This window comes from Sphaerodactylus townsendi, linkage group LG05 (assembly GCF_021028975.2).
Source record: "Sphaerodactylus townsendi isolate TG3544 linkage group LG05, MPM_Stown_v2.3, whole genome shotgun sequence".
Taxonomy (NCBI): domain Eukaryota; kingdom Metazoa; phylum Chordata; class Lepidosauria; order Squamata; family Sphaerodactylidae; genus Sphaerodactylus; species Sphaerodactylus townsendi.
In genome coordinates this window covers 17620542-17643156 of record NC_059429.1, presented here as the reverse complement: position 1 = coordinate 17643156, position 22615 = coordinate 17620542, and the positions used below count along the sequence as shown (strand labels likewise).

At 43.8% G+C, this 22615-nt stretch overlaps 1 protein-coding gene and 1 pseudogene across 2 annotated transcripts in view; both read right to left on the bottom strand.

Annotated features, from left to right (window-relative positions):
• KIFAP3 (kinesin associated protein 3) overlaps window positions 1-22615 on the bottom strand; it is a 79347-nt gene that overhangs the window by 40610 nt on the left and 16122 nt on the right. For both annotated transcript variants that reach the window (XM_048497544.1, XM_048497545.1), the window contains exons 10-14: window positions 22357-22519; window positions 11354-11454; window positions 6469-6577; window positions 3167-3279; window positions 2265-2430 (exon numbers count right to left, since the gene is read on the bottom strand). In XM_048497544.1, the coding sequence (XP_048353501.1) occupies window positions 2265-2430; window positions 3167-3279; window positions 6469-6577; window positions 11354-11454; window positions 22357-22519 (652 nt within the window). The remainder of the gene's footprint in view (window positions 1-2264; window positions 2431-3166; window positions 3280-6468; window positions 6578-11353; window positions 11455-22356; window positions 22520-22615) is intronic.
• On the bottom strand, window positions 10600-10678 carry LOC125434053 (annotated as a pseudogene).

Sequence of the window (22615 nt, the reverse complement as noted above, 5' to 3'; positions counted from 1 at the left end):
AGGCTAGAACTAAAGGAGAGACCATCACTCCCTGTTTTCCCAGGAGGCAACAGAAACTCCTGAAGTCTTCGCTGCTCTGCAACGCAGAATAGAGAAGGAGCTCCTTTACAACTAGAGCTTTGGAGGAAAAGTTTTTTAAAAACCTTTAAATACCTTTGGGACCGTCTTACCCCATATGTCCCTGCACGGCCTCTACGTTCATCAGAGGCCAATTTGCTGGTGGTCCCTGGCCCCTCGATGATGCAGCTGGCCTCTACCCGGGCCAGGGCCTTACAACTTTCTGGCCCGGCCTGGTGGAACACTGCACCACCACCATCTATCCGGGAACCCTCGCGGGGGGATCTTGGAGTTTCGCGAGGGAGCCTGTAAGACCGAATTGTTCCACCAGGCCTTGGAAGTGCAGCTGATGAGCACTCCTTTCCCCCTCCCCCCCCTTTTCTTCACCTTTTACACTCTGGGTCTTAATATTTATTAGGGGCCCTCCGGCTCTCTTATCTTGTTTTCTTCCAGGGGTAGGTTTATGAGAAGTTTTATGCTGGGCCAGCCAATGTAATTTTGTTAATTTATTGTTTTAATGGGGTTTTAATGTAATTGTTGTTTTATTGTGTTGTTCACCGCCCAGAGCCCTTCGGGGGAGGGGCGGTATATAAAATTAATTAATTATAAATAAATAAATAAATAAATAAAATATATATGTTTTCAAGTAAACAAAAAACTAGTTTTGAAGTTAGTGCTGGTTTTTTTGTTTGTTTGTTTCTATAGAAGCACATGAATGAGTCAGGGTAACAGAAATACAAATCTACAGAACTTTAAACAACCCTCCTCCGAAGAGTACACTTGCAGTCTCTGTGGTTAAAAAAAAATGGTAAGGAGAGAGTCCATAAAAGTGCAGACCTCTCTCAAGACTGTTCATCAGACCTCTTCTTGGATCAGGTAACAATCCAAAAGGGCACTGTGTATGGAGGAGGGGAGCAGGGAAGTGAAACCAAGATCCAGAAAGACATCCATCCTAGCCAGGCTTCACAATTACCTCTTACTGTATGGTCAACAAACAGCAAAAGACTGTACAGTCAGCAAAGAACAAATCACGGGAATGGTGGAGTCACACAACCTGACCTAGCGTCTGCCTATCTATGGCTGCAATCTTCTCAGGAGTAAGCCCCATTTAACAAAGTGAGGCTTACTTCTGAGTAGCTAGTTCTCTTGTGTTTTTTTAGACTGCTTTCTAGGCTGCCCTTCTCCTTGCGGGCTCAGGGCAGCTTCCAATCACTACACTGGGGATGATTAAGCCAGAATGTGCACTGTTAAGAGCCATGCACCGTATGCAGTCTATTATGTGTGTTTTTTCATCACAAAGCAGCCCATGGCTATTACTTGACTCACTCAGTCTACGGCTACTTATTTCAGGGGAGGAGGTATAAAGTTTTGTTATCCACCCATGCAGTTTCAGACAGTCATCTGATTCAAGTGAAAGGGACATCTTGGTTTACTTTAACCCCCCCCCCCAAAAAAAACACCCCCAGGATCTAAGGGGCTGCATACACACCCCCTGCCGCAGCAGCCTTGCTCAAAATCGGAAAACCCTCTGGAGCACAGGTGTCAAATTCGCAGCCCTCCAGATGTTATGGACTACAGTTCCCATCATCCCCTGCCAGCATCATGCTGGCAGGGGATGATGGGAACTGTAGTCCATAACATCTGGAGGGCCGCGAATTTGACACCTGTGCTCTGGAGTAACAAAGGGCTGCCGTCACAAGGGAAAAACTGGCATACGCACACTCGTCTGGATCTTGACCAGAAGTTTCAGTACTGGAGTATTTACCTCATTACTACCCATTTTGAAGCTTTTTCAGATAAAACTTTATCAAAGTAAGCCATCAATTATCATGCAGTTTTGGCAATAGGCGCATTCATTTAAGTTTAATCAGCAGTACAGACAAATAACTAACCAACAACGATTCGTTAATTAGCTCACAACCTTAGAAATGTTGCCTCTCCAGCGAAGTAGCTTGAAGTTCTGCTTTTCTAATCAATTTGTTCCTACAAACCTGAGCAGTACTTGATGCATTTACTTTGCTAAGAATCAAGCAGTAGCTGGATTGCCATTTTGAGATAACATCCGTTTTCTACACCTATTTGAGATTATTGTCAACAGCCCAGTTAAAACGCCAACAAATAAAGCCATGCTAATGAATGAATCTGCTACCAGGCTGCACAATTACATTTAAAATAACCTTGAGAAGCTATTCACTCTTGATACAAACCTGGCTTTAATTTATCCTTGAGGTACTGCACCAGTTTGTACTCCTTCAGCACAAGTTCCCAGTCCAGATCAGGCAAAGTCAAATTGGCTAATGTTCCCAGGCATTCTATCACAAATTCCTCTTCCTCATCATTAGAAACCTGGGCAGCCAGATCGCCAACGTAATCCTAAACGAACAGACAAGCGTTCAGCAAACCTATCACAAGCGCATAAAAAGAGACATTGGCACAACGGTGCGATCTTATTAATACAGTGGAACCTCGGTTTTCATCGGTTTCGGTTTTCATCGATTTGCCTCGGTTTTCATCGATTTGCAGTAAGGTGCAGGGGTTTGTGGAGAAAAATCACCCGGACAAAGCTGTTGCAGGATGTGTCTGCAACTTGTTCAATGACAATGTCTTGCCCCATTTCAGACAAATCTTAAAGAGGCGTCAGAAACAGACCTCTTGGGACAGCTTTCTGGTGCGACATTGGTCCACTGGCTCTGAAGCTGGTCCTAGTATTATTGTTTGTTACTGTTTTCAGCATTAAAACTATGTTTATTCACAAAAAAATGTGTTTTTGGTATGTTTTTTGGAGTGCCTAGAACGGATTAATTGAATTTACATTGATTCCTATGGAAAAGTTTGCCTCGGTTTCAGTTTTCATCGATTCTTTTCGGACGGATTACCAACGAAAACCGAGGTTCCACTGTACAGATAAAGGTAGTCCCCAGCGTCAGTCATGTGGAGGAGTGGGAAACTGAACCCTGTTCTCCAGATTAGGGTCGACTAAATGACTAAATGACTAAACCATGCTGAGAACCATGCTGAGATTAGGGTCGACTTAATGACTAAACCATGCTGAGAACCAGCCCTCTTGAGCAGCAACAGCAGAAGTCACTCATCAGGCACACGTGCTTACAATAAATAGCGTTTTGGTTGGTCCGTCGTGCTGAGAAATATTTCTAATCATTTTCATCAGTAATGGGTCCTTGAACTTCAGAGCTCTCTTCATCAGCATCTTCAGACCATTCCCTGAGAAGAAACCCCAAAAGCCAAATGTAAAGAAAAATTATACAAATTGAGGTATTTATGTTTTTTACATTGGGGGGGGGAGGGAGAGAGACAGACAGAGAGACGGAAGGAGAGCACACAATCCACTTACACTGTACATACTTCCTATGGGCATAGGCTTATCCAGGACTAAGAAAGCTGGCTGGCATTTGCAATAGATACGATAACAAAGGGTTGTGCCTTGCATTTTTTATTGCATACACTACTGACCACCAGGCAAAGAGAACATGCAATCGGCACTACTTTAGACCCAATTAGGGTTGTATTTCCATATTCAGGTTGTATTTGGGCGTCTTAGTTGATAGTTCCATGGGAATGTCAACTCAATGCATGGCAGCTGTGAAAAAGGCAAACTCTATGCTGGGGATAATTGTGAAAGGAATTGATAATAAAACTGCAAAGATGGTCATGTAAAGCAGTCGTGCGACTGCACTTGGAGTACTGTGTTCAGTTCTGGTCGCCACATCTGAAAAAGGATATCGAAGAGATAGAAAAAGTGAAGAAGGGCAACGAGGATGATTGAGGGAATGGAGAACCTTCCTTATGAGGAGAGGCTGCAGAGTTTGGGACTCTTTTGTTTGGAGAGGAGACATCTGAGGGGGGATATGATTGAAGTTATAAAATTATGCATGGGGTAGAAAATGTTGACAGAGAGAAATTTTTCTCTCTTTCTCAGAATACTAAAACCAAGGGACATACATTGAATATGGGGATTAGGACTAATAAAAGGAAACATTTCTTCACGCAATGCGTGATTGGTGTTTGGAATATGCTGCCACAGGGAGGTGGTAATGGCCACTAATAGCTTTAAAAGGGGCTTGGGAAGATTTATGGAGAAGTCAAACTATGGCTACCAATCTTGATCCTCAATTGCAAATTGCAAATGCCTTAGCAGACCAGGTGCTCAGCAGCAGCAGCAGCAGCAGCAGCAGCAGCAGCAGCAGCAGCAGCAAGCCACTGCTTTCACATCCTGCATGTGAGCTCCCAGGGGGAACTGGTGGGCCACTGCGAGTAGCGGAGTGCTGGACTAGATCAGTGGTGGCGAACCTATGGCACGCGTGCCAGGAGTGGCACTCAGAGCCCTCTCAGAGTGCACACATAGTTCATCTTGTAGGGGAAGCGGAAAATCACACACACACACACATATCTAGGCTGGCCTTGCTTCTGAAAAAACCCTCCTAGGGTCGTGATTCACCCATTCAAAGTGTTGCACAGTTGCTTCACCAAGCTTACTCCCGAGTGACACGTGCCTTGGAGCAAACCGCTTTTTCTAAACTAAAACCTCAGTATTCAGGTTAAATTGCCATGTTGGCACTTTGCGATAATTAAGTGGGCTTGGGGTTGCAATTTGGGCACTCAGTCTTGAAAAGGTTCACCATCACTGGACTAGATGGACTCTGGCCTGATCCATCAGGCTCTTTCTTATGTTCTTATTTCCATAAAGCTTTCACCCTAATAAAAAAATGTACAAAGTAGTACAGGAGCCTCTTCCATCTGGCTAAGTAGATGTCTGTCATGCTGAAGTCCTACTTTTTCTCCTCTTTTATTTGTCGGAAGTTTGCCTTTTCCCCTTCCTGCTACCAAGCCTAGAATACAAAAGGCACAACTCACGAGACAGTGAGGGACAAAACGCTATTCAGGGGTCCCCCAAATCCTAAAAAACACTAATGTAAAATGAACACTATTTTTTAAACACCTTTAAAAGCCTAGCATATTACAAAATATACTGTATATACTTGCGTTTAAGCTGAGTTTTTCAGCCCTGTTTAAAGGCTGAGAAAAGCCCCCTCTGCTTATACACGAGTCACCATTTTCTATCAATCACAAGGAGGCTGGGGTCGGAGGCGGGACAACCTCCCTGCCGCCGGGAAGCCACTTGTTGCTGCCCTCCTGGGAATATGAAGGGGGAACCCCGAGGAACCCTGAATAGGTGCCTGGCTGGGCTTACCGTCAAACTCGACGGGCAGAGTTGCTCCTTATTTGGGCAGTGACATCAGGGGAGTCACTGCCCAAGTAAGGAGCTCCCTCTGCCTGCTTCGCCACCTGGCTAGACTTTGTCAGTCCCAGCTGGCAGGCAGAGGGAGCTCCTTATTTGGGCAGTGACTCCCCCCTGATGTCACTGCCCAAATAAGGAGCTCCCTCTGCCTCCCAGCTTCCCACCCTCGGCTTATACCCAAGTCAATAAGTTTTCCCAGGTTTGGGCAATAAAATTAGCTGCCTCGGCTTATACACGAGTATATACGGTAGCTGCATTCCAAATGCTGCTAAGCCATGACCATCAAGCACCAGGGAACAACACATTTATGACACTGCTTAATGTGAAAATGTAACTCTGGGGAAGATGTTTAATTCTGGGGTGGAAGACCCCAGACTTGTAGGAATCATCAAGCTTTTCCTCTTTTCTCTCAAGCACTTAGCAGGCCGTTGACCGCACTTCACGGTTTGGCCAAAGCTTTCTTTTGTTTCCACAGGTTAAGTCAAATAAGGATGAGGTGGTAAAGGGACATGGCCCAAGGAAATCTATTTCATTCATTTTAACAACATTTTAATGTTGCTATTTTATAGGCACCAACATCAGTTTTGAACTGGGAAAGATCAAGCACCTAAGGTCTTTTCAGTCATATTGAATGCAAGATTAAAAGATATGCCAATCCACCATACTGCTAGGTGCCATCAAGGAATTAAAATTCCAAAATGTATTATAAAACACGCTTAGAAATACAAGTAGATTGACTGAAGAGCACCTGCTACGTTTCTGCATCCTGCTTTTGCAAAGCGAGAAGTCTGGTATCCTGTGAGGGCCAAACAGCATCCCCTACAACAGGGATCGCCGAACATTTTGACCCTGGGATTCTGGACACAGCGCAATGGGTACAGCCACAAAATGGCTGCCAAGTGAGGCAGAGCCAGAGACAAAATGGCTGCCCTCGCTCACCTTTAGTCACACATCTTTGTGTTGTGGTGACATCCACTGCCAAAGTGGCCTTTTAAAAAAACCTGCGCAGTCAGTCAAATCTCAAACTGCCGATTCAAAGGCTTGTCAGGCAAAAGACCCACCTAAAAACACTTGGCAAGTGGCACAAAAGCTGTCAGCAGGTGCCACGGTGCCCATGGACATCGTGCTGGAGACGCATGCCCTGCAACACTCACCTTCACAAATGAGCTGCACGTTCCTCTTATTAGCAGCCAGGTTAATGCAAAAGGAGATGAGCTCCAAATCAATGCGCCCTTCAGGACACTCGAACACCATCTTCATCAGCTATCAACACACGAATTGCAGGCCATTAGACTTGACAAACTAAAAGCAACAGTCTTAGCAGTGGCACTGAAATAGAACCAGCTCTCCAACGGAATCCATGCATTTAAAGCCATGGCCTCTCAACGGGTCGGCCTCAAGCACAGCTTAATCCAGGGGTCTGCAACCTGCGGCTCTCCAGATGTCCATGGACTACAGGATTTCATGGCCCCTGCCAGCATGGCCAATTAGCCATGCTGGCAGGGGCTGATGGGAATTGTAGTCCATGAACATCTGGAGAGCCGCAGGTTGCAGACCCCTGGATTAATCCCTCTACTGCATAGGCGTCAAACTCGCAGCCCTCCAGATGTTATGGACTACAGTTCCCATTACCCCTGCCGGCACATTGCTGGCAGGGGATGATGGGAACTGTAGTTCATAACATCTGGAGGGCCGTGAGTTTGACACCTGTGCTCTACTGGGTCTCAGTGAAACATCTCAGTGAAACATCGCTTCAGGTGAGATGTGTCTGTGCCGTGGAGAGAGGCACACCAGATGAAGGCAAAATGTTAGGAGCAAAAACTAACAGGCCATGGCCACAGCAGCCTGAAAACTCACAACAGCCAGTTGATTCCGGCTGTGAAAGCCTTCGACACCACATTCGCTACTGTTTACTCTGACTGGCAAGCAACTCTCTGGAATCTTTGGTAAGGGTTTCTAACATCCCCTACCAACTCAATCCTTTTTTTAAAAAAAGGTTTTGCTGAAAATTGAACCCGGGATCTTCTGCATTCCGAGCCCTTTGATTGGCCAACCCCTGAGCTATAGCTCCTGCCCTGAAGGGATAAGGTCTCCTTGCCAGTCACACCAAGGTCCTGAAACTGCTTTTTACCAGGCATTACATTTATCCCTCTCAGGCCCCTTCCGCGCATGAAGAATAATGCTCTTTAAATCCACTTTCACAATTGTTTGCAAGTGGATTTTGCTATTCTGCAGAGTAAAATCCAGCTGCAAAGTGGATTGAAAGTGCATTATTCTGCATGTGCGGAAGGGGCCTCGCTGCAGGACTTCTGCTGCCGATAAAATATATTAATTCCAGCAGACACTTTATTTAGAATATTCATCTTCAGTTGAATATTCTCTGTCTTAGCAATTTCTTGTTATTGCTTCTGACGGCATTGTGTTTTTTGCTACAAATCTACATTGGACGTTATTTGAGGGAAAGTTTCATAACTAATCATGCCAAATAAACAAACATTCTTGCTTGCCATAAAAGCAAGGACGGGAAACAGTGCCCAAAAGGTGTTATCTGTTTAAGGTTTCAATTAGAAAGCAAAGTTGTCCTCGGATGTTCTACAAACATCTACATCCTTAATTAAAAGTAACATTAAATTCTATTCTTCCTCTTTAGAATCATTCTTCATTAAAAGTAATATTAAATTCCAGATAAACTTTTAAAATTACACTGCCCGTATGGAACCACATGTCTACATAAGAGGGGGGGGGGGGGGGGAGAGAAAAGGGTCCTGCAATTTCACCTAAACCAGTTCAGATTTTTAAAAATAATCCTCCGGTATGAGCTCCATGTTTCCCATTATGTCTTCATTTAATTTGATTGCTACTCGTGCCACTTCAAAGGGGAGCATAATTGCTGCCAAATAGGAAATATTAAAATTAAATTTGTTCTGCTTTTACTATGTCCATTGTCATCTTTTCCTGATTTAGCAGGAAAGCAGTAAAAAAAGGGGGGGCTACGGCGAACGCAACGAAGAGGCAGTAGTTTTCAATCAGACAAGTCCCATGTCGAGTATCAGATACCACAAGCCCAGGACTGAAATCACCGTGTCTAGACTCTCTGGCACCTGACTTCACTTATTTACCAGTGACCAGAGGCCAACCCCCACAGCTTTCTGCTCCTACACCTCAGCCCAGCCCCCTTCCCTGTCCCCCCCCCAGCTCAAACATCTTTGAATGATTATGCCAGAGCTGCACGTCTCAGGAATCTCTCCTGACCGGGCTACTCCCTAACTGATGTTTGAAGTAATGCTCTGGTTTCTGAACTTCAGCAGATAATGGTGGACAAGAGCAAAGGGGGCTGTCAAGGGAGGACATTTACCAGCATTACGCCGAAAAAAGCAGCCTGCAGATCAAAGAGGGACCAAAACAGACAACCCTGGGCCAGAAAACATGTGGGCGAGCGGAGCTGTGGGGAACTTTGCATACGGCTCTGCGGAACGATATTGAATATCGTCATGACATCACTGCGCAACCATGCCCTTTGATTGGCCAGGCTATTACCTATAAATGCTTTTTATAAACATCTGGACGACATTTGCACCTGTTTAAATAAAGCACACGCTGCTGGGGTCTAAACAAGAATGGACTGTTAATGCTCACTTTTAACTCTTCCAGCAGCAGCACCTATTAATTCAGGTGAGGCTTGAGAGAGTTCTCTAGTGGTAAGGCATCCTGCTTAGCCGCTAAAAAGGTACTCCCCACCCCCCAAAAAACTGGACAAGCCAATCAATCTGGCAGAAGCTCCTTAAGATCTCTCTAGGATCTCAGGCAGAGTAAAGATCTCTGTTAGCACTGGCTATTTAAGATTATTTGAATTGGATTGTTGTGTACTGCTACTCTGATGTTGCTAATGTATTGATTTATATTGGTGTATTAGATATTGTATGGATTTAGTTGATACCTGAATTGTCTGTTAACACTACTGTTTTTGTTCTTATAATTTGTATAGCCTGAAAGCTTAGTCGCCATCTGAAATTGGTTCTATTTAGTCTTATGTATTTTGTTACTGTTTATTATTGCTATATTGTTGAAATGTATTGTTCATCAAGTTGTTAGCCGCTCTGAGCCCTTCGGGGATAGGGCGGGGTACAAATATAATTGAAATGAAAAAAAATGAAAAAATATGGAAGGAACTGAACCCGAGACTTCCTGAATGCAAAGAATGTGCTCCGCCACTAAGTCACAGCCCATCTACAACAGACAAAGACCTCCCTGGTGATGGGATCCAAAAATTTTAGTAACAGGTTCCCATGGTGGTGGGATTCAAACAGTGGCATAGCGCCAATGGGGCTGGGCGGGGCACGACGGGGCGGGGGCGGGCATTCTGGGGGCGGGGCATTAATAATTTCTCTGTTACTGTAAAAAACTCTTACTGTAAAAAAAAAAGTTCCTAATTTCCAGCTGGTATCTTTCTGTCCATTATTTAAACTCATTCTAGCAAGTCCTATTGTCTACTGCCAACAGAAACAACTACTTCTCCTCTAATTGACTGCCTGTCAAATACTTAATACTTTCAAATATTTAATTTTGTATCTAGAAATCAAAAGAAGGATACTTTCCTTGAACAAGGAACTTTACCATATTTCTAAAACATGTTTTTAAAACAGCCCAACAGGGAGAATTATCCCGTTTTCTACCTTCGCTAACCAGCCACATAGGAAACAACAGGACTTTATGATTTCTTTGGACCTAATGGAGATTTCCTATGACGGAAAAAAGCAGTAATTCCAATTAGTAACCCCCTCTCGGCACACACAAATAATTAGTAACCCACTCTCGGGAACTGGTGAGAACCTGCTGGATCCCACCTCTGGACCTCCCCTGGTTTTACCTGAGAAGGATTTGATGGCATGGATTCTCAGAATAGCAGGTGTTTGGCCCTCAATACTGAACAAAATATCTGTCCATCAGATTCTACGCTAAAAGTTAGACACAGACAGATGATGAGAAGGGAAGCGTAAATTATGAACCTGTGAAAAACTGTGGGAGGAAATGAATAAGAAATTCCTTCCCCCATCAACATTCTTAATTCTATAAGCTCTCAGAGAACTGAATGTATTAATTTCCCCTGTAACCTTTTTTTTTCATCAGTGAATGCTCAACAGTCCTCAACATTCCCTGCCTCTTGGAATGTAGACTTCATTAGGGTTTGGTTTGGTTTGCTTGGTCAAGGATGTCTTTTATTTAATTTACAAAGCAGGAAAGTTCCCCTTTATCAAGTGCAGTTCTGCACTATGCAAGATCCAAGCAAAAAGTGAGATGTATCATCATAAACAACAGATACCGAAGATACTACACTTGATCTTAGCCAAAAGGCCGAGAAGCGATGACAACAAATACCAATGCTTACCATTTTCACAGTATTCATGAAAAATATATTATGTGACCAAAAAGGAAATGCAAAAAAAACCCAAACTATTTGACTACATTTCATTTTTCATCAACCTAATTAAGTGGCAAAAGTGCTATAAGATTAAACTGTAAATTTTATGTAATTCAGACTCATAAATATAAACAGGGAGCGGAATGTGAAAAATTATGAAATGGTCATTCTTCTAGTCAAAGAAGTATTAACAAAAGAACAGGCTTTAATAGAACAAAGAAAAGGCGACATTAAAAAAAATGCAGAAGTACAAAAAAGGCAGAAGTTAGCTTAACTCACAATGCAAAAATGGACAGACCACAGTATTTTTACAGCAGTGTGAAAATGTAACACTCCAAAACCTACTTTCTCTCTGGGATAATTCTTAATGGATCCCAAGTGTTAACTAAAATGGCACTGTAACTAACAACGATACATCATTTACTTGCCAAGCTTATAGGCAGAATCTATAGCCAAGCCCTAAGGAAAGCAGGTAATTGCAAATATGACAAGGCAGTTAGCAAAGACAGAATAGCTGTCTCAGTTACTAAAGTCTGAAATGTCCTTATGAACTCTGCTACAAGAAAACCGGAGACAGAACTGGTATAGGCAAAACGGCCTGGAAAACGAAAAACACATACCTGTGGTATACAGTCAGTGTATGCAAACATAGATTTAAAGCGATCATCCATGCTTATGTGATAAAGAATACACATGGCCACCTGTTTGTAATTTTCATTTCCTAGGCAAGAAAGAAAACCACATTAAAATGACTGTCTGGATGGGTTAGTCAGGCTGTTTGAATTGATTCACATTTAACCAGGTGTGCAGAGGCTCTTGACGCATTCTTCCACCGTTCTGGTTTTTTAAAAAACTAAAATATTCCCAAGGAAAGGCGCTGCGAAGCAGGCAGATTTAAAAATAGGACCGACTTCAGGAAAACTTGTGAATATACGCTGACGGCAGTAATTTCATCTCCTGATTTATTCTTCATACTCGTTATTATGTTCCCTTTCAAACCAGCCAGATCTTAAAGCCGCAGGGGGCTGAGGCCGTAGGCTTCCAGTTGCTTACACCACTCGCCCCCACCCCCGCCCCGCCATCAAGCTAAGTATCCAGCAGCTGCCATTCATCATGAAATTCAAAGAGAACTGGATTCTGAAGCTCTGAGAGAAAGGGGAAGGGAGCAGACAAAATGTTTCATCCTGGGGACACCTTCCCCACCCCCACAAGAATTGGAGGCACAATCCAGCCAGCACTGAGAGCCTTAAGTCCATCGACTGCAAAGGGAGAGCGTCATAAAGGAGCAGTAGTGGCGTAGGAGGTTAAGAGCTCGTGTATCTAATCTGGAGGAACCGGGTTTGATTCCCAGCTCTGCCACCTGAGCTGTGGAGGCTTATCTGGGGAATTCAGATTAGCCTGTACACTCCCACACACACCAGCTGGGTGACCTTGGGCTAGTCACAGCTTCTCGGAGCTCTCTCAGCCCCACCTACCTCACAGGGTGTTTGTTGTGAGGGGGGAAGAGCAAGGAGATTGTAAGCCCCTTTGAGTCTCCTGCAAGACAGAAAGGGGGGATATAAATCCAAACTCTTCTCTTCTTCTTCTTCTAAATGTGCTTGTCTTCATCCACACTAATTAATGGAAGAAAAATTTTGTTTGCACAGTTTCTTTGCGTTTAGAGGACCAGCAGTTCTGTGCAAAGACGCCAAAGGACAATTTTCATCATTACAGAATTTTTCAGCAGCAGAGAAGGCTGCACTAAGGTTCTATCATAGACCTATTCTGACAGACTAGCTTTGAACTCGGGAATCATAATGGATCTCCTGAAGACGCACGTGAGCAAAATATTTTCTTCACAAAATATTTTTCTCCACCTGTTTTCCCCAAACATTTTAGGATGGATGCGTATTTCGAACTCTCTCCTACATCTATAATGACTAGAGTCTGGGACTACCAGCTTTCCAAAACACCATACTATCAAAGCAGAATGAGCCTAGAAGGGGAAAATTAAATATATGATTGATTCACTTTGAAGAAATACCCCGTATAGAGGCGTTTGTAGTAATAGGAGCTTCAATATCTGATGAAGACGAAGTTCAAAAACGGTGAAAAATCGCGTATCCCATTCATCATATTTATTTTTCGTCTTTTTGAAGAACTCAGTAGCGAGGAAGATCGCACAAATTACAGGAGCTACAGACATTGAACTATATGTACAGCACTATTTTGCAGGACGTTTCTTATGCTTTGGCAATTCTGCAATACTTTAGGACGTCGTGAAGGAACATATGCTATAGAGCACTTCAAGATTGTTGCACTTGATATTGCACTGTTGTGAATATGTTAGATGACTTATTGATAATATAGATGTTAAGTAGCGGAAGGGGTTCTTCAAAACACAATACTGCAATATATTTATATGTTTTATGAGCCCGCCCTTCCTTGGCTCCAGTGGCCCCCCTGGGCTATCTGTCTGGTCAGTGCTTCACCCACCCCCTCGAATTCCCCTGCAGCCCTGCCCCCTCTCCACCACCCAATGCCAAGGAGGTGGCGGTGGGCTCCCTCTATCATCTTGGACGACGAGGGCCCGCCTGTCCTGGAACAGTAACTCTTTAAAAGAATGACAACAAAGTCCACTTTTTTATTTAAAAAAATGACTTGTCTGGAGTAGTAAGTATACTGAAAGTATAATACTTAGCAGAGTTTGGCATGAATTATCTTGCTGTACTCCTTAAAGTGGCCGTGTAAGTAAGAAAGCATCAATACCCACCCATGACGCAGATGTGTGGCAGACGCTAAGGTCACCTATGAATCCAAACTGAGGGATTTCCCAATTCATGGCTCATTCTCTTAGCCAATGAGCTAAACCTGCTCTTAGCGATTTTCAGGTCAGCCCTGTCTTACTGCTTCTCCTCTAGAAATGCACTTCTGCGTAATAGATACTCTCTCACGCTACAACTAAACAAAGAAGCTAGTGTGTGATACATGAAATAATTGCCAAGAGTCAAGATTAAACTGGTTAAACTTTGATGCCTAACCCAAATACCTTGGGCACAAGAAAGAGTCTGTAGGATAGGTGGCATCTCCATTTCAACACCTTAATTTCCTCTTTGTTTAAATTCCAGAGGACACAGGAAAGGCATGAGCAAACAACATGTTGAAACATTTCTGCTTCTCAAATTAAATATTCACCATGGTATGATATCTGCTTAAGAGACCTTGGCGTTCCAACGGCAATGTTTCCAAGTCCCCATTAAATGAACAGTCTTGTGCTGACCTATCGCTTTCTAGACGACCTATCTGACTTGGGTACACTCTTCTGTTGGCCAAGGTCTACTGCGACATCAAAGCAGATAGATCAATGGCATCTATAGAAAGCAGAGCAGTTACAAAAGCTACAGGCTGCTGAAGAACAGAGTGCGATGAGATCAAGTCAAAGGACAAGGAAGACACAACCCCAGAAAGGAAAAGTATTCAAATACAACTTTCTATAATTTGCCCATGAGATACTAGGATAGATCTTACCCCTTAACCAACCACTACAATGAGCTAAATTTGAAGCTTTCTTTCAGTGTAAGAAAACTTCCTCTGACTTAATTGACTTTTCCTCAAACAGAGGAATTTTCCAATGATCCTTCTTCCATTTAATTGGTTTTTCTTCCTATAGACATAGAAGAAGAAGAAGAAGAAGAGTTTGGATTTATATCCCCCCCTTTCTCTCCTGAAGGAGACTCAAAGGGGCTTACAATCTCCTTGCCCTTCCCCCCTCACAACAAACACTCTGTGAGGTGGGTGGGGCTGAGAGAACTCCGAAAAGCTGTGACTAGCCCAAGGTCACCCAGCTGGTGTGTGTGGGAGTGCACAGGCTAATCTGAATTCCCCAGATAAGCCTCCACAACTCAAGCGGCAGAGCTGGGAATCAAACCCGGTTCCTCCAGATCAGAGTGCACCTGCTCTTGGCCACTGCTCTTAGCCACTACACCACTGCTGCTCCTTAAGAACCACTTAAGTTGAAGGAAAGTTGCATCTATCCCAGTACATGTTCAATTACCTACAGATTTGTTTGTTCAAAGAAGCTGGGGTCAAAAATCCCAGTCTCTGTTGCAGGATAGGTATTGTGGGAGGGGGTTTCTTGCCAATTTAGACTACAGGACACAGATAGAGGGGAAGCCCTGCTAACACTTTCCGAATTCGTTGCGTTTATTGATCGCTTGGCCAGATCACTTTTGGCCAACAGCTCCAGAAACTAACAGCCAGACGGTTATGTACTGCAGCAAGAAATCTGAGTAACGATGAGATCACTGAGTAATAAATAGGGTGGTCGGAAATACTTCGCTTGTCTGCTCTCAGGAATTTACTATTAATTAATCAAATCATTATTGTGAAGTGCTACTCAATTGTCCTTTGCATTTATACCGCCGTTCCAGAATATGTGGTCATTCCCAGCTGAGGGTAGTTAATCCTTAACAAACCAGTCATTAGCAGCAGTAACTGATTTTTCGCTGGAAATCATTGCCATTATAAAATATACTCAGTGGTTTATAGAAATAATACTGTTTAAATTTGCAGCTGCAGCTCATCTGGAGCAGCTGGGGTAGAAAAATATTAGGTCCCCTGGGCTGTTTCCACAACAAGTTTTCAACAAATTAAAAGTCCCAACTACACACGCAGTGGGTCCAGAGGTCAAAATTATTGTACGTTTTTGAACACTGAGCAAGTCACATAGCTGCAGTTATGGACCAATAAGCGTTCCATTCTGTTCGGCACCCAATCCCTACGCATTGTGAGTGGCTTAGGATTTGTTGCCTCCAATCTGCTGGAGCAAAATTCAAATTGTAGGGCTTTTTCTTTTCTTTTTAAGATATGGCATGTTATAACACCATGGCCTCTTTCGCACCTGCAGAATAATGCACTTTCAATCCATTTTCACAATTGTTTGTAAGTGGATTTTGCTATTCCGCACAGTAAAATCCAGCTGCAAAGTGCATTGAAAGTGGATTCAAAGTGCATTATTCTGCATGTGCGGAAGGGGCTTAAGTCATCCAAAATCCATATTGACACCACTGGGTCATGTTCAATGCAATCCTATGCAGAGTTATGCTACTCTGGGCCAGGGGTCTGCAACCCACGGCTCCGGAGCTGCATGTGGCTCTTTCAGTCTTATACTGTGGCTCCACGTGGCCTGGAGGTCGGAGGGTAGTGTGGGCGTGTCCCTCCAGCCCTCCAGAGCAGCGCTAGAAGGAAAGGTGAATGGAGGGGCCGAACTGGAGATGGCTCTGTGTATGAGGGCGCCGCTTTTCGCATTCCCTCCACTCACCTCTCCTTCCAGCGCTGCTCTGTAGGGCTAAAGGGACATGCCCATGCTGCCCTCCAACCCCTGGAGGTCAGAGGGTAGTGTGGGCATGTCCCTCCAGAGCAGCCACTATCCCCCTCTGCCATCCCCACAGCTGCCATCCCCCCCCCTCTGCCCCACAGAACAGACGGATGCCTGCTCCGGCGGGCAGAGGGGTTTTTCCTGCCCAGCACTGCTGCCTCCCAAAGTGAGAGACGTGGCGGCACCAGGCAGGCCACAGACGCCATCCCCCCTCTGCCTCAAGGAGCAGGCAGCTGCCTGCTCCATCAGGCAGAGGGGGTTTCCCTGACCGGCACCTCCGCCTCCCAGCGCTAGAAGGAAAGGTGGGTGGAATGGCATGGAGCCGCCTCTCTGGTTCAGTAGATCTTCAAGGCCATGGAAAATGGGTCCAAATGGCTCTTTGGGTAGTAAAGGTTGCCAACCCCTGCTCTAGGCCAAAGGAAATCGATAGGCTTGGACTGGGGTAATTCTGCACAGAACTGCACTGTTGGCACCACAGTGGTATTTTCTTGCTCCACTGGATCAGAAAGGCACCCATGCTTTATGGAAATAAGCAAGACGGTAAGACAGGGCTGACCTGAAAATTGCTAAGAGCAGGTTTAGCATTCTAAGAAAATGAACCGTGGACTAGGAAATCTCTCAGAATGTATTCACAGGTGATCTTAGCTATCCTCAGCCACATAACTGCAATATTGGGGGTGTGGTGGTTACTGATGCTTTCCCATTTACACGGCTTCTGTAAGGAGTTCAAACAAGATAATGTGTACCAAACTCTGCTAACTAAGCAACATACTGCTATCCTTACTTTTTCGGACAAGTCATTTTTTTGTGTGTGGACTTTGTTGTCCTTCTTTTAAAGGGTTACTCTGTCCTGTTCGTAACTCTCTGCTGGCTCACAGAAACATGCAGAGATATTGCAGTATTGTGTCTTTGAAATAGGGTAGTCCCAGGTCCCATTGTGCTTCTGTAGGCTTCACTACAAAGTGAGAAGAGCTCAATCTACATCAGCAATAGAGTGTACTCTGGTTTCTCTTCAGATCGTATAAATCTTTCGCCTTTTACAACAGCAATCGAGTAAGATGCAACCACCCATGGGGAAGCCCATACCAGGGGGGGCAAGTTCTAGGAGACAACTCCATCCACATATGCTGAAGTTCAAGCACAAATCGACTCCTGGCCCCACGCTAAAGCGCCCGACACCTAGAAAACCCTTTGGACACAATCCACTTGGGGCCCTGTCGTGGATTTAGAGGTCACTCATTGTTTTCTGAGACCCGCGTACTCCAAAGAGAGTTAAATCCACCTTCAAAAATAATTACTGCTTTCCAGCAGACCAATCCCTTTCTTCTTAATATGATTCAGCTAGTTATTGCTCTAAAGAAAGCGACACCCCGGGCGATACTCACACACAAAATATTGGAACCAGCTGTGGCAGGCCTGCCGTAGGAATCAAGGCTTCCCCGTTTAATTGGGAAAACAGGAGGAAGCATAACATTTTACTGCCATTAATAACTTCAAGCAACCCTGATAAGACTGCGCTGCTTTCTCAAGGTGGGACATGTGCTTTCTGTTACGAACTGCCATGCCTGACCCCCCCCCCCCCATTGTTTGCTCACTTAATCGGGTAGGAAAACGTATGTTCCTTTATAGGATAAATTAGGCTTATTAAAATTAGAAAAACACGGCAGCAGCCAATAAGAGGTTCCCGTCTCAAAAAGACGTGCGAAGCTCTATATTAAGTTCATTATTGAAAAGGCCAAGCCGGGCCATAAAGAAAGATCTGGTTTAAAAGGTTCTTGGAAAGAAGCGTTAGTAAAAACAACAGAACGTTTATTAAAAAGGAGAGAGCCCGTAGCTCTGGTGGACACAGAACAGGCTAGTTGGTTTTTAAAAAGGCAATAGATATATGACTCAGTATAGCAACATATTATACCATGAACTGCTTGCCCAAGGCATTAAAAACAGGTTCATTAGTTGCTGGCTTTGCCGTGAATTATACCTCAGACGGAAGGCTACACTGGCAAATGCCATACATTTAAAGCCCTTCACTGAACATTTAACTAAAGAAGTAGTGAAGCCTATAGAACAATGGTGGCGAACCTTTGGCACTCCAGATGTTATGGACTACAATTCCCATCAGCCCCTTCCAGCATGGCCAATTGGAATTGTAGTCCATAACATCTGGAGTGCCAAAGGAATTGTCGTCCATAACATCTGGAGTGCCAAAGGTTCGCCACCACGGCTATAGAACCACTTTGTAGTGAAGCCTACAGAACCACAGTGGGATCTGGGACTACCCTATTTCAAAGACACAATACTGCAATATCTCTGCATGTTTCTGTGAGCCAGCAGAGAGTTGCAAACAGGACAGAGTAACCCTTTAAAAGCAGGACAACAAAGTCCACACAAAAAAATGACTTGTCCGAAAAAGTAAGGATAGCAGTATATTGCTTAGTTAGCAGAGTTTGGTACACATTATCTTGCTTGAACTCCTTACAGAAGCCGTGTAAATAGGAAAGCTTCCGAGAAATCGAAAGCAGCAAAAATAATTCTGACGACCGGGATCGGTAGTTGCCACTGTGATTAATTCGCAGGATCAAAAAACAAGTGACCCTTTGACAACTTCCTAGAACCATATTTCTCGAAGTCTGGGGGTGCAGGTTCCTGTGGCATTCAGGTGGGGGTCCCTTATCCAGGATATGTGAGACTGAGGCTCAGGGGAGAGTTCCCAATATGCAAAGCCAACCAGTAACCAACCTTTAAAAAAAAAAGATGAAAAATGACAGCGCAACACTAGAACTCATTCATTGTAAAGCATTTACAGTGCTTTATTTCCTCTCAAACCCATTTCGTTCTAGAAAAAGGTTGGCATGGCAGTGAAAAAGATCTAAGAAGTATATAATCAGTTGCTTGGTGCTTTGAAACAAACACATTTTTTTTCAAAGGAGATCGCAGTTTGGGGAGTGTGAACTTTACAAGAAAAGGATTGCCTGGATTTCATAAAGGCTCCCGGCTCTTTGACAATCAAACAGCAGCGCCTGATTGACTCCAGAACTTCTAGGAATCTTAAGTGACCTCACTGTTCATCAATGCTTGGGTGGAGGGGAAAGAAATGGAGCAGAGGTGCAAAAGAAGGCAAGTCCAACGTATTGTCGAAGGGTTTTATGGCCGAAATCAACTGGCCGGTGTGGGTTTTCCAGGCTGTGTGGCCATGGTGTGATAGTTTTTGCTCCTAACATTTTGCACACATCTATGGCTGGCATCTTCAGAGGTACGTTGTGGCAAGTCTTGCCATGACATACATCTGAAGATGCCAGTCATGGATACGGGCACAGTGTCAGGAGCAAAAACTACTAGACCACGGCCACAACAGCCCAGAAAACCCACAACAGCCAAGGCAAGTCCACATCCAACAGATGCCTTTCAAAGGTAGGAGGAGAACAATCGTCCAGCCTCCAGTGCTTCTTGGGATACATTAAAAGAACTGCTAGAAAAAGGAGGGATTATATCATTCACTTGCTTCTGACTGTTGACTCCTTGGAATGGCTCCACCATTATATTCTCCATCTTACCATCTTGTGATTCTGGAGCTGAACAACCCTCAGAAGAGCTCATTCCTTGCCAAGAAAGGCCAGGAGGAGAAAAAAGTTATCTTATTGCCTCTGACCGTGCTTTCGGTTCTAACAGGCTCTCTCACATGAAGGCAGATGTAACCACAAAACCTCAAGCTCCCTGCCACCTAAGCCTGATTCTAAACCTTCCGCAGCTCAAGAAAGTATTTAAGTTCCTCAGGTCGGAAGGGAAACTACAGTTCTGAGGTTTCCCTCGCCACTGGGGTAAGAATGCAACTCTTTTGTCCAAAGGCCCCTTCCACTCATGCAGAATAATGCACTTTCAATCCACTTTGAATAATGCAGAATAATGCACTTTCAATCCACTTTGAATAATGAACTTTCAATCCACTTTGAATAATGCAGAATAATGCGCTTTCAATCTACTTTGAATACTGCAGAATAATGCACTTTCAATCCACTTTGAATAATGCACTTTCAATGCACTTTGCAGCTGGATTTTACTGTGTGGAACAGCAAAATCCTCTTGTGAACAAGTTGTGAAAGTGGATTGAAAGTGCATTATTATGCCAAAGAGGAAGAAGCCAAAAGGTGACGACAGATAACATTAAACTGCATGGCAGGAGGGAAACGCACAGATGGCCATGACACAGCAGGGACCCAACTTTGGCTGAGATTCCACTCTAAACTTTACTCGCAACATAGGTCTCAACCTTCTAGTATTGTCTTCTCCAGGTGGCCTAGACAGAACTTTCACACTTAGTACCGATGCCACTGAATGTCATCTGTGAGGCTCAGCAGGGAAGGGTTGCCTTCAGTCTGTGTAAGCCTCCTAGAGACCAACAGGTGGTTTCTTTGGGAAACAGGAGAATAACCTTGATGGTCCTTTGAGGTGATACAGCTGTGTGGTTCTTACAGTCTCAGTCTGATCCAGCAGTGTTTTTACATTCATGGTCAACCAACCAACTACCACTAAATTAACCATGGGCTGAAAGGTGATAAGGCAGACTGGCCATTTGACTTACACAGAAAGTCCCCGGTGGCTCCCAGCTGGCAGCCAGGAGCAGACAGAACCGGCTTACCCTGTTTCCCCTAAAATAAGTCATCCCCTGAAAATAAGATGTAGTAGAGGCTTTGCTGAAGTGCTAAATATAAAGCATCCCCTGAAAGTAAGACGTAGCAAAGTTTTTGTTTGGAAGCATGTCCATCGAACAGAACACCAGAGGATGCAGCTGTAGAGCGGAAAAATAAGACATCCCCTGAAAATAAGACATAGTGCATCTTTGGGAGCAAAAATTAATACAAGACACTGTCTTATTTTTGGGAAAACACGGTAGTCCTGCAATGGCCACTTGAACCTACTGTCCACAAGTGACTACAGGGTGAAGCAGGTAAACAATTTACCACCTGAATAACAGTAAGACTGTTCTACTCAATAGGCTATCTTTTAAACTAAAATTCATCTTCTCCTTTATTCCAAAAACACAGGATACATGCTCATGTCTGTACAGTAACATAAATACATGAGATACAGCAATAAACTAGAAGCCTGATACCCTTACTCGCTTGCAACAGCAGTCCAAACATTTTACAATTCAAAGGGCAGTAAACCACACCATGATGAAGAAGCTAATAGCTCACTGAATGCTCTGATCACGTAATCTTATTGAGAAGACCAGTCAAGGATCACGATACTGTAGGGCAGGAAGGAGAATGGACCACCAACCCATCTAGCACTTTCAACTACTCGCAGATGGTTTTTACAAACAAAGATTCTCAGTTGGGATTGAACCAGCCTTTAGAATCCCAGGTTAAATTCCAGTTCATCCAGGAGCCTGTGTTTTCAGGCCTTTTCAGTCACAAGTATCAATTGTACTCTGAATACAATTGTCACAAGTGTACTCTGAATAAAAGGGGAAGAGGGAGGGGAGAGAAACAAGGGAAGTCTAGAGGCACAATAAACAAACGATGTTCATGCCTATTACAACAAAACTCAGTTTAATAATACCTTGCTTTGATGTCTGAATGCAGCTGAAGGATAGATCCGCATTTGTCTTTACATTGTAAAACTCATATTTTGTTCATATTCATCATTTATCTATCATATCTTTATCCTGCACGTATTCTAAGAGGCTTTAAGCAGTGTCCATGCCCCACCCCCCTTTTATGCTAAAAACAATCCTGCAATGTTGGGCTAGATTAAGGGATGCTGATTGACCCAATTTATTCATGTAAGCTTAGTACCACAGCAAAATACTCTGCCCGCTATACCACACTGGTGCTTGAGATATCCCCTGCTACATATACAGGTGGCCATGAAAAACATTTGTTCCCTATAATTTTAGCCAACATATATTGAAGATACCACCAAAATTCAAATGGATGAATGCACAAACTACCTTAAGTACTACCTGTATTCTGCCACTTCTAAATACAGCTCCGATTCATTTTGCTACAAGATTTCAAGTCAGTTTTAATTAAAACTAATGTCAGGCTCATTCCGCACATGCAAAATAATGCACTTTCAAACTGCTTTCAGTGCTCTTTGAAGCTGTGCGGAATAGCAAAATTCACTTGCAAACAGTTGTGAAAGTGGTTTGAAAACGCATTATTTTGCGTGTGCGGAAGGGGCCTCAGAGAAGGAATTAAAAGGCAGCAGCAACCGACGTTTGTATCATTAAGTGGATGTTATTAGTGAGAGGAGTACGAAACCTACCCAACAATGCAGTGAGTTTGGGAAGAAGGCCAACTTGGACCATTTTGTTCCTCAAGCCTGTGTCAAAAGACAGATTCAGCAGAAGTCGAAGTGTAATATTCAGCAGGTCTTCATGTTCACATGGCACCATTTTCACCAGTCTTTCAATAATATCTAGTTCAACCTACATCCGCAGCATGAAAAATTAGAATTACTAAACCCATATTTTGAAAGTAACTATTTTCACAACAACACTGATTGTCTTCGGACATGGCAAGAG